General features: G+C 39.7%; 2 protein-coding genes across 2 annotated transcripts; one reads left to right on the top strand and one right to left on the bottom strand.

Moving 5' to 3' along the window:
* The first annotated feature begins 4,370 nt into the window (after positions 1–4,370).
* LOC147967914 (uncharacterized) lies at positions 4,371–5,262 on the top strand. The gene is made up of 3 exons (XM_087522718.1): positions 4,371–4,529; positions 4,613–4,690; positions 4,969–5,262. The coding sequence occupies exons 1-3, from the start codon at positions 4,371–4,373 to the stop codon at positions 5,260–5,262; spliced, it is 531 nt and encodes a 176-aa protein (XP_087378844.1).
* A 3,813-nt stretch (positions 5,263–9,075) lies between these two features.
* On the bottom strand, positions 9,076–10,574 carry LOC147967913 (uncharacterized). Its single transcript, XM_087523313.1, has 2 exons — positions 10,228–10,574; positions 9,076–9,502 (listed from the first exon to the last, which is right to left on the bottom strand). Exons 1-2 carry the CDS (start codon positions 10,572–10,574, stop codon positions 9,076–9,078), a joined length of 774 nt encoding a protein of 257 aa, XP_087379439.1.
* Positions 10,575–12,013: the final 1,439 nt, after the last annotated feature.

Here is a 12,013-nt window from a genome sequence, read left to right as displayed (position 1 = left end):
GTTAAGGAGAAGAAAGCTGTTTTGAAGAGGAAGATGTCAGATCGAAATCCTGATGGCACACAGAGGCGTAGTCCACGTGTGAAAGCTGTTTCCCAACCTGGTAATAGCAAAGCTGATGCGGATAGTTTTGCTGTGAAAATTGGTCCAAGCAAACTTGGTGGCTCCTCTGTTCGTCGGAGTCCACGAGGTTTGACAAATAAGAAGCCTTCTTCATCTCCTCTTCAAGAGCGGTCTTTGTTGAAAGAAAATAAGAAGCGTAAAGTTCTTCCTGCAAAAGTGAACAAAGGTGTGAAGAAGCGTGCTCGTGTTGAAGCTGAAGATTCTGCATCTGAAGAAGATGATATTGAAGTTGATTCAGAAGATGAATTTGTAGTGGTATGTGTTTTGTACTGCATGTGTCTTGCTAGTTGTACTTGCAATGATTTAATTGTGTTTGGGCTGGTATGCTGGCCAGGTGAGGCTGGTCATTGTTTTGCATCTATTTTGATTGTGGTACTTATGTTGTTTTAATAGTTGAACTTGTGCAAACTTTTCTTTGTTTTACTTGCCTTCATATGCTTGTTTTGTTTCCTATACTCATTGTTTGCAGTGGTATGTGTTTTGTTGTGCATGTGACTTACTAATTGTAATTGTAATGATTTAATTTGTGTTTGGGGTGGTATGCTGGCCAGGTGAGGCTTGTCATTGTATTGATTAATTGAGGGTGGTACTGATGTTGTTTTAATAGTTGAACTTGTGCAATCTTTTTTTTACTTACATTCGTATGCTCGTTTTGTTTTCTATATTCATTGTTTGCAGTGGTTTGTGTTTTGTACTGCATGTGACTTACTAGTTGTACTTGCAATGATTTAATTGTGTTTCGGCTGGTATTGCGGCCAGGTTAGGCTGATCATTGTTTGCATCAATTGAGGGGTGGTATTGATGTTGTTTTAATAGTTGAACTTGTGCAATCTTTTCTTTTTCTTTTTACTTGCATTCATATGCTTTTGTTGTTTTCTATATTCATTTTTTAAGGTATGGCTTTTTTGTTTTCATTTACAGCCTGTTAGCGTCATGAGTCCGGTCAAGCCGGTGGGAGGCAATGCCAAAAAAGTTGCCTTGGATGAAAGGTGACCAATGGAAATTGAACTTAACTATGCGATGTTCGTTGAGAGAGGTTGAAGATTGTGCTAAATTGCTCGAGAGTCGGCATGTGGCTAGGGTTCATGCATCTGGTTTTGGTTCTATCTTCAGGTGGAGGGTGAAGTCTAACATTTCCCGCCCTCTGATGGGAGTTTTGTACCTAAGGATAGATTGTGATACAATGACTCTTGACATGGGTGAGGCTAATAAGAAGCTTCGCATCACTAGCGATGGTATACAACAATTATTTGGTTTCCCTCGTGGTGGTTGTTCTGCGCCAAGGCCGTCAGAGGACGGATATGATGATGCTCTGATGAAGTTAAGATCGGAGCTTGACATTAGCAGGGACAAAGATATCAAGACAAAGGATTTGAGGAATAAGCTCAAGGTGCTCGTCAAGGATCCTAGCAAAGATGACCTTGCTCTGAAAGTGTTCTTCATTATTGTGTTTATGAAGGTTGTGTTGCCTGGATCTGCCCCGCGTGTTTCCAGAGAGGCAGCAATGTTTGAGGGTCTCGTCTTTGAGGACATGGCTAATATGGATTATTGCCAGCTAATGGTTGATGAGCTTAGAAGGGCTGTTGCCAAGTACCAAAGTGGTCATACCATGGGGAAGGCAATCACAGGCTGTGCCATAGGGCCTGTACTAATGTACCTTGACTGCCTTATCCGTGGCAAAACTACGGAGCCTGACATGTGAGTCCCCCGCATATGTTACATGGATCCTGCCAAGCTTTCTGATCTCGTTGATGCAGATTTGATAAAAAAAGGCAATGCAGATCCAAACACTTGGGTGTTTGGGAAGCTTCCGGTGAGTTTTGTTTGTTTTGTCTCTTGCAGACCTTTTTTTATTTTTAGGTATAGCTATTTTTTGCTGTAGTGGACATGTGTACTGTAGAGTTGTCTGTTTATATTTTGTATGGTTTAGGTATGGATTTTTAGTACTGTTGTTTCGTGTTTGGTTGAACTGAATAACTTTGTTCAACTGGCCTGTTGGTAAATACTAACAAATTGGCAATAACAGTTAAAGTTTTATTAGTGGTGTTGATTTTAAATCTGTTAATATCATGATTTATTTCTCCCTATGTGTTGCGTTGATTGATTAACTATTTTTCCCTTTTGTTTGTAGTGGAAAACTCAAGAGGAGGTTGTTTTTTTCCGAGTGTATAAACGGCTAGTCCTGGAGATGCCGTCATCTCAGGTTCCGAAGTTTTCATCTTTGCCCGATGAGTTGAGGGATGGCCGTGGTGTTGAGGGTGCTGGTTATGCCCCCCTGGCCCTAGTAATGCTAGTGCTTCACAGAGGCAGGGTTTTGGTATTGATGTTGCTGTTTCAGTGTTGGAGCGTGCTGAGCATATCTTAAGTAATGTGTGTTATGAGCTGCAAAAGGTCCCAACGACAGTTGAGCGTTTGAGCTGTATCAATGGTATCCTTCTGAAGGTCATCAATTTAATGCTGAGGAATCTGTTGACTACATTGAGATGGAGAGAATTTTAATCGGTGATATGCGCGACGGTGTCGCTAATCTAGTTCAGAGCTCGGTTCGCCTGTTGAACAACATGAAGCGTTTCAGAACTATGCAAAACTCTCACTGCAAGCCATATGAAGAAAGTGCAAATGTTGTTATCAAGCAGTTTGAGCAGGATGAGGCTGCTGCCACCGACAGCAGGGCTGGTGATGGTACTGAGGCTTAAGTTTTTGACCACGAAACGAATGATGTTGGCTTTGAGCGTCCTGATGTTGATGTGAGTCAGTCCTTGGTGTTTTGCAATTTTTATGTTGTTATCCTGATGTCAGTGTTGTAGTTGAACTTCCTCATGTTCATCTATTTATTAATAATTTTCTTTCATGCAGATTGATCACGATGAGGCTGCTGGCACCGACATCAGGGCTGATGATGGTACTAAGGCTAATGTTTTTGATCAGCGTACGAACGATGTTGGCTCGCAGCACCCTGTTGTTGATGTGAGTCAGTCCTCATTGTTTGTATGTTTTTACTATGTTGTTCTGCTGTCAGTATTGTAGTTGAACTTCCTGATCTACATCTGTTTATTAATTTTTCTTTTCATGCAGGAGACCAGTCATAATGTTGAGGCTGCTGTTGACGGTGGAGTTAATGATCTATCCACTGATAAGTGCAAGGTTATTTTTATTTTCATTGTGTTTATTAATATTTTCTTAAAATTTCATGCGCACCGATGTGTCTTGCTTGTTCATTTTTCTATCCCACACCGTTTATTGTTGCTCATAATAGCATTATTTTTTTGTCTCATTACATTTGAATCAGGGTCCTATTGTTGGCGATGAGCCTTGTTTGCCTGTTGGTGATGTCGCTTTGAATGTTAGCAGCAGCAAGTTCGATGATGTTGCTGTGAATGCTTCCAAGGTTTATTTTTCTGTGCACCTATTGGTAGCTTATTTTTTATTGTTAGTTTTGTTCATATTATTTACTTTTTTCTGAATTTTTATTTTCATCAGATTACTATTGTTGAGCGTGAGGTTGTCCTTAGTGGTGGAGATGATGCTCATGATGTTCCATTGAGTAGTGGGTGCAATGTTGGTACCAAAGTTGCTGATGAGGATGCTGGTGCTGCCAACATACTTGATGCCAAATCGCCTGGTGTTGGTATTGCTGGGAATGAAAATGTTTCTGGTTGTGAAGATTTCCCGCCGGAGAATTTCCCGCCTGGAGGTCTTGATTACGGTGATGCATTGCAATATGCTTCTAGCGTGGAGGAGGTGCCATCCGAGGATGATGATTTACTTCTGTCAATTTCTTCTGACCCCTTGACGCAGGAGGCGCTCTTGTCGTCCCAGGATTTTCTTTCTACAGACCCTGAAAGCGCATCAATATTGGTGTCCTCTCAACATGTCCCATCGTCAAACCCTGAAACTGGAGGCATAATGGTCTCATCACAGGAACTACCGTCGTCGTCAAACCCTGATAGTCCAGGTAAGGACTTGTAAATGGGGTGTACTTCTCAATTTTGGCATTTTGGACATGTTCTCTTGTAGTTGTTGAACTTATTATTTTTCATCATTTTCTGCAAGCAGAAAGTGGTAATGTTGTTAAGGTTGATACGTTTTTCTTCGCTGTTACGAGGTTGCGCACGAACCGTACGAAATGGTTAGTTTGGGATTTTGCCCATACCATTTTTTGTCTCTTTTTCTTTCTCTAGTTTGATTATTGTTGTTGTTGCAGTAGTTTTAATTCATGTAATCTTTTGTGTTTTTCTAGTCACAAGCCGATGTTTCAAAATAAAGAATGTGATGCCAGTGTTGGTTCTATTGCTAAAGCGTTTGTCCCCACTGGCATGCTCAACTCAGACAGTGTTGATGTTGTTTTATATTCTCTACGTCAGAAGTACCGAGACACTGACAAGTTGATAGTTCCCAGATGGGTGACGGTCAGTATTTTGCTTTTTTTGTAAATAGGATGATAACTTGTTTTGCCAATTTTCTAACTATTGTTGTTCTTTTTGTACAACAGACCAAGATCCGTGATGGAAATATTGATTCCAATGTGCTAAATTGGTTCACAAGATCAGGTGCTGATGGTTTTGACCAAGTAGGTGAACTTGGACTTTTTGTACTCATTAACTAGAACTGTCATGTTTTCTTTGCAGTTTTGGGAGGTGTGGGGAATGAACTTGATCTGTGCTTCTTTTATTAAAGCTGTACTTATTGTTGCAAGGGAATTGAACTGATATGATTGTTCCTCAATTTTGGGCGGTGGATATAATTTCTTTATGATTATTTGATTTTTTGTTTGTACTTATGAATTTCAATTTCCCTCTTTTATTTTATTGTTTGGTAAATTCATTTTTCCTCTGCGATTTTTTTCAGCTTCTTTTCCCTACATTTGATCCGCCGTCATTTGTGGCTACCATGAAGCCTAGTGAAGTATCTGGGCATTGGTGCTTGGTTGTTCTGAATTTGAAGTTCCGTCGTTTCGAGTGTCTTGATTCACTCCGTGATGAAACCTGGGGTGATGCAGTTAGATTCTTAAGGAATATGACAGATAATATAAAGAAGCTTTGGAGGGAGTCCGGTGTAGACAGGGCCAAACTGTTCTCACCGGCGCATATTGATGGTTTCTCTTGCGAGTTTGTGCGGGTGCCTCAGCAGGAAACCACGTGAGTATCCGTTTTTAATGATTTTTGCTGGTTGTTTTTGTTGCTGGAGGATGTTGTTCCTGTATTTTTTGGATTTTGTGTTGTATCATTTTTTTGATTTTTCCTTTGTTTACAGGCATGATTGTGGATTCTTTATGCTACAAAACTGCAAGACCTATTATTGCCGGGAGGATGGTGTAATTGAAATGGCCGATTACAACCATGAAGACATTTTGGACATCAGGAAGACTTTGCTGTATACCTGCGCAACTAGCGATGTGTTTGATGTTGACTTCCAGGGTTTGTTTGGCATCGAACCCTATACGTGTGCATGGACTTTTGTAATTTTTTTGCAGCTTGTACTTCTCTATTAGTACTTTCATGAAAGATGTATTTGAACTTACGCTTTGTGCGGTCTTTTTTTTCCAGGTGAGTGGCTAGATCTTGGTGAGCCTGACTACAGGTTCTTTGGTAGCCAGTTCTTGGAGCTCGAGCGCGTAGCTATTGATCTTAGCCAGGGGCGTTCTCCCGAAAAGACAAGATCTGGTGTTATGAAGGGGCGGTTGGGAGCTCTGAGAGGTTTTACGGCTGCTTGTGCAGATAGCCCTACTACACCCAAGAATCCCATTGTGGAATTGATAGACAGTGATGATGATGTGTTTGACAAGATTGCTGGCGTTGGAAGAGTCACGAGGAGCGCTGCTGCCAAAGGTTTATCTCCCCTTGCTAGAATAGTGGCTCGTAGAGCTGGTGGTGCTAGGAAAGATCCCGCTTTGGATTCTGGCAATGTTGTAAGCACGAAGCGTGTGCCCAGAGCTCCTATAAAGTTTTGCTCCCCTGTGCAGCAGCTTCACCCTTATAAATTCCCTCACCTGGACAAGGCTCGCAGGTTGTATAATTTGTTGCTTAGTAATGAATGGCGTGAGAAGTATGGCGAGTGAGTATCTCTCATTATTTTTTCCTCTTCCTTTTCTTCTGTTGTTTGTAACTGCTAGATAAATATGGCCTGAACTGTTCCTTTTTATACAACTCGAACTGCTATGAATGCCTTATCTTGCTTCTCCTTCTTTTTGTTCTTGTATGTGCTGCAGGAATACATTCTCAATGATACCTCAGCCTGATGGAAACGTAACTAACTTCACTGGGAATCGCATCTAGGAAGTTTTTTCACCTGGGCAAATGATGGAGGGTGATGTAATTGACTTCCTCATTGATGATTGGAAGCAAGATCCCGATAGAAATGCTGATTTCGCATCTGGGAAAAGGATATTGCTGAGTCCATATTTCATCACGGTAATCAATCAGATCGGTTTCTTTATGTTGAACAAGACTGTCTATTGTTTTTACGATTTTTAATAATACTTTGCTTGTTGATTCTTTTTCCGCTGTCTATTTTCTATTTTGGCTTTTTTGCAGGTTGTGCTTGACTGTTCGTTTTACGAGGATGAAAATAAAGTGTTTAATGTGGAGAGTGCAGCGAGAGATTTCAAGAGCTATGTTAAAGCTAATGAAGACTTGCTCAGTGCCGACCTTGTGAGATCTACTAGCTCATTTTTGGTTTTTATTTGTTTGTTGTGATGCTGGTTTTTACTTCGAATATTTAACATCTCTTTTTTGGTCATTTGTTTTTAGATCATGATGCCTCTATTCAAGCCTATGGTTTTATCAAAGGATAGGAAAGTGAGCCACTATTCCTTATATGTCATGAATCGGTACCGAAGTAGCATTGACATCCTTGACTCTTTACCTTATCCGAAGAACCACCATCCTTCGAAGAACACCTATCACAAAGACTGCGAGAAGATTGTGAGTGACATTTATTATCTGTACTGGATTAATATTTTTGCATCTTTGTTTCTGCTGTTTCTGAGACCTAAAACTGTGTGGGTTGTTTTGTTTTTTTACAGATTTCTAGATTGGTCAAAGTAATGAAGGCTGTGTATGGTGATGCTCAGTACAATGCGAGCAAGCAGCCCAATTGGGAGCTGTTTGCAAAGAAACCAACGTTTGTCAAGGTTCCACTTCAAGGGCCGAATGAGTGTGGCCATTATACTCTGAAGTATGCGGGATGCTATGATGGTGAAAATATAGTTGAGAACATTCGAGATAATGACGTGGGTTTCTTGTTGAGCTTTTCACTTTCTGTTTTTGGCTTATTGTGCATCCTTTTTTTATGTGTCATGATTTTTGATAATTTGTTTTATTGTTTTGCAGCCACGCATTGTTGATTGGAACGTTGAGGATCTGTATAGAGTTGTGTTCAACTGTAATAACCATATTATGGTGACGGAGCTTCCCGAGGAGGTTCAGGCTTTGGCTCCTGATGCATAGGATAAATGGTCATCATTTGCATAGTGAATTGGATAGTTGTGTGATATATCTCTTGAAAACATTGTAGGCTCTATTTTGTAGTGTTTGATGTCTTGTCGAGTACTATGTAATAACTAGTATATTTTGTGTTGTGTTTCAAGTGTGGCACAATGTTTCATCGGGAATTCGTTTTGGTTAAGTTTTTTTTGTACTGAAGACTTATATAGTAGTTGAACTGAAAACAATTTTTTTCCAAGTGTATTTTCGAGTTGTTACTCAGAAAGTGAGATTTATTTTATTTTTATGTGATTCCATCCTAACTTGGACCTTTATAGTTTCTGTACTCTCGTTTTCTTGTACTTATGATATAGTTCTGTTAGTACTGATTTGAAGTCTCATTCAGCGTAAGGCTTTCAAAATTTTAGTGCCAAATTTCTTTTTGAACTTCTTGAACTTTAGTAGTTGAACTTCATAGTAAGAGTTAAAGTACTGGTTTAAATTAGCTACGTTTAATAGATATTCCTATTAAGTTCAAAACTATTTCTTTCTCAATGCATTAATTGGTATCATCATAGCACTTACCGAATAAACTTAGTTGTACAGAGATTCCAATTGTGCTAGTACTTTGATTAATTATTTATTGTTTGTGTTGTTTGATGCTAGTATGTCTTCTGTTGTGTTTCTTGTGATTTTTCTCTTTTGTCAAACTTATATTTTTTTGATTTAGTTTTTGGCCTTCCTTTTTTCTAGGCTGTGGTTCTTCTCCAGGCAATGTTTGGTATAATCCTAGCACTTGCTGTATAGACTAAGTTGTACTGAGATTTCAGTTGTATTGCCACTGTTAATTCTTAGTATGTCACTGTTTTAAGGAATGCGAACTGAAGCTTCCCGTTCCTTTTTATATATTTGTACAATGAACGTACCGTGTGTTCAACTGTACCAGAACTTTTCAGTCCTAGGATGCTACTGACTAGGAAATACGTACCGGTGTTTCTTTGCTTTTCCTGATGCAGTACTTAGTGAATTTCTAACTACTTTTTACCACGATGCTTTTTAGTACTGAATGTTGTCCTCGGCTGAAACTTAGTCTTTTTAGTGTTCGTCTGAAACTAAAAACTGATTTTTTTAGCGTGATAGTACTACCGTTCATGTCTAAGTTGTATTGAGCATCGAAGGCTACTATTTGCTTTTGTCCTTAGTTAGTCTGCCACTTTTTTTTGTTTTTGCGAAAATATTCATGTGTTATTTTTTTTCTCCATGACTAGTGCTGCGTGGCAGCCATCAAGTTTCAACTTCAACCTACTTCAACTTCAAATGATGGATGAACAAAATAGGAAGCTAGCAAACTTGTTGGACGACATAAGCAAACAATGTACTTGATAGACATAGGCAAACTTGTTCAAACCCTGACACATATAGCATAAGGTAGCTGGTTCAACATAACGAAAGCAAACTACAAATCTGAAACAACAATACTAAGGACACACACAGCATAAGGTAGCTTGTTCAACATAACAAATGCAGACTTTCATGCATCTTCATCCGCGAAGTTGCAGTGGTAGTAGGGGTCAGCCTCTTGCTCTTTTGAAATATCCCAACCTGTCACGATGTTGTCGATTGTCTTCCATGACTTGTACGTTGCGTACGCATCTATTCCTGCGTACGTGATGAGGTTGTCTGGCAGCGGGCTGTTCCCCCACAGTTTGTGGTCTGCCCTATTCATCTTCTTCTTCATGCCTTCGTAGAATGGGTGGATGACGCCGCCTGCAACATCGGCCAAGGAGTCGTAGTATTTTCTGGTCTTTGGATCTTTCCACTTGCGCTGCATGTCGATGAAGTTGTTGGGGTTGATTTCCAAACCAGACTCCTGCAGCATCCGCTTGTCACCTCCAATGCTGAAACTAACAAATGTGTACAATTTCTCCTCCCGCAGGAAGTCTTTGAGGCGCTTGGGCCTGCAAGGGGGGAGACATACATTTATAGATTAGTCTTCTTTTTTGAGGATTTAATTCTTCTGCTTTTTTTGTTTTACAAGTGATAATCCATGAGGTAGATGCTTATATATTATGAGTCATGCATGAATGTAGTTCAGAAACTAGTACACAAAGTCCTGAAATTAAATTGAACTACACCGTGTTATTTTTTCTTTTTTGCTATCTTCTTTGCTTTACCAAATGCTTCACCAAATTAGAGAATCATTTTACCAGAGTCAACGATAGATGCGCTGCTTGATTCAAGTTTAGTTTTCTTTTTTGTTGAATAAAAGACCTATACCGGTGCTTGATACATCTTTGTGCATTAATTCTATATCAAGTTCAAAAATTAGTTTGAGAAACATGTGCATCAAGATATGGACCTATACCACTTCACCAAAGATCTTTTAATACATCAATTCTATAAACTATACTAGTGCATCAAGATCAGAATCTATGCTAGTTCATCAAGTTCAGAAATTAATTTGGTGCATAAAGTTCAGAATGCTATAAACTTTTTTTTTCAGATGCTAATCTGGTGAAACAATCCACTTCACAGTTTCATAAATGCATTTAACTTGATAAACATGTAATCGTGTATCCACTTCATAGACTATAGTAGTTCATCTAGTTGGGAAACAATTTTTAATTAAGTTTTTAGTGACTAGTACTGGTACAACAGATGAATGAACAGTAGTATGGGTTACCATTTTGTGGCTGCTGCGATGTGGTACACCAAGCAGAGTTCCTCGACGCATAACTGCAGGACTGCCGCCATCTGTGGAGGTTTTTCCTCGTCGGTGTACTCCACATCAACTCCGATGAAGCTCAGATACAAGCCGCCGCCCTTCATCCTGAGCCTGCTCATCATCTCGTCGGCCTTGTCTGGTTCGCTGGTGCAGACGATCTCCAGCGTATCCTTGCCGTGGAGCTCAACCCCTTTGAGCGTTCTGGTGTACTCGCGCTTCTCGCCGGGGACGTTAATGTCGACGAGGTTGCTCCTCTTGTCCGACGTCTCGGCATGATGATGCTTGGCGTACGGTTCCTCCGCCATGGCCTTCCTCCGGCGACTGTGGGCTTTGGAGTGAGCCACTGGAGGTTTGGGTGCAGTGGAAATGGAAGCGGGAATGGTGCTATGTGGGAACGAGGGAGAGATGGAAGACAATGGGGTTTTTTTGCAGTGCGCCGATGGTGGTGTGTGGGAGGCGGTTCGTCGGGGGCGTGTGTGTAGTGGTCGTGGGGTTCGCCGTTTGCAGTGCGTCGTGGCAACCGCCCAGTGGGTGGCGCGGGTGGTGGCCTGGAAGAACTAACCGTCCAAGACAAATGTTTTTTACTGGTGCAATGATTAGTCTTGTCAAGCTGTACTTACGATCTGCTAAATCCCACTTGCACGTCTTTGTGGTTGTGATGATGGCATTTTGCACTGTTTAGGTGACGTATGGATCTGTGATGTTTTTCCATGTGGATGTTTAAGTATTGTTTTTCTATTGAAGCTTTTATACACTAGTGTATGTCAAAACATTTTTTCAGTGCCCTGGGAGTTGTTGCTCAAAACTTGTACTTATTTTATTTTCATCTGTACAAACCTAAGTTAGGCCTTTATAATTTTTGTATTCTCATTTTTACTGCACTTATGTTTTAGTACTGTGTGAACTGAATTGTAATTTCAAACAGCGCATGGGTTTGAAATTTGATGTCACAGTGGTGCGAGTGGCCTGACTGATCCTGCTGTTTTAGTACTGATGTTGTATGTATGTTTGAACTGATTTTTTTATAACTTAGGTTGGGGGTGGGGGTTTGAGATTATTTTACGAGCAGATCGTTCGTTGTGGTGTGGACAGATTACATATAAATAATAAATTTAGCAGAATTGACAAATAAATTCTATTTGAACTTTTTGAATTTTAGTAGTTGAACTTGTCAGTTTTTATATAAATAAGAAATTTAGCATAATTGACAAACATTATATGTTTGAACTTTTAGATTTTTAGTAGTTGAACTTGTCAATTTTTATATAAATAAGATTTTTAGCATAATTGACAAACATTATATGTTTTGAACTTTTTTAGTTTTAGTAGTTGAACTCGTCAGTTTTTATATAAATAAGAATTTTAGCATAATTGAAAAACATTATATGTTTTGAACTTTTTTAGTTTTAGTAGTTGAACTTGAGAGTAATATTTAATTCTGTTTTTTAAATTATGTACATTTAACAGAAAGGCTATTAAGTTTTGTTCTTTTTAGAGGTTCATTGTTTTTGTATCATATTTTTTTCCTTTTTTCTTGTAGAGGTTAATTGACAAACATTTTTCTGGTGGTTTATATTTCTTTGTCCCGCCCTCTGGTTTGTATAGCTGGGCTTATTTGGTGGGGTGTTTTGTTGACGATGTAGAGGCTATTGGGCCGTTTTCCGGCCCAGATAGCTTGTCCGCGCGCCTGTGCAGTGTGTCGTGCGCGTGCGCTCTGGGTTTAGTCCCACCTCGCTAGTCGAGG

The sequence above is a fragment of the Triticum urartu genome, chromosome 5A, assembly GCF_056163025.1.
Source record: "Triticum urartu cultivar PI428250 chromosome 5A, HENAU_Tu73, whole genome shotgun sequence".
NCBI lineage: Eukaryota > Viridiplantae > Streptophyta > Magnoliopsida > Poales > Poaceae > Triticum > Triticum urartu.
The sequence above is the reverse complement of the archived record's forward strand: the minus strand, read 5'-3'. Positions and strand labels throughout refer to the sequence as shown.

Coding starts and splice junctions, on each gene's coding strand:
- LOC147967914 (XM_087522718.1), top strand. CDS start 4,371: ATGTTTCAAAATAAAGAATGTGATGCCAGTGTTGGTTCTATTGCTAAA. Junction 4,530..4,612: donor TAGTTCCCAGATGGGTGACG/GTCAGTATTTTG, acceptor TTTGTACAACAG/ACCAAGATCCGTGATGGAAA. Junction 4,691..4,968: donor GTGCTGATGGTTTTGACCAA/GTAGGTGAACTT, acceptor GATTTTTTTCAG/CTTCTTTTCCCTACATTTGA.
- LOC147967913 (XM_087523313.1), bottom strand. CDS start 10,574: ATGGCGGAGGAACCGTACGCCAAGCATCATCATGCCGAGACGTCGGAC. Junction 9,503..10,227: donor ATCGCAGCAGCCACAAAATG/GTAACCCATACT, acceptor CCCCCCTTGCAG/GCCCAAGCGCCTCAAAGACT.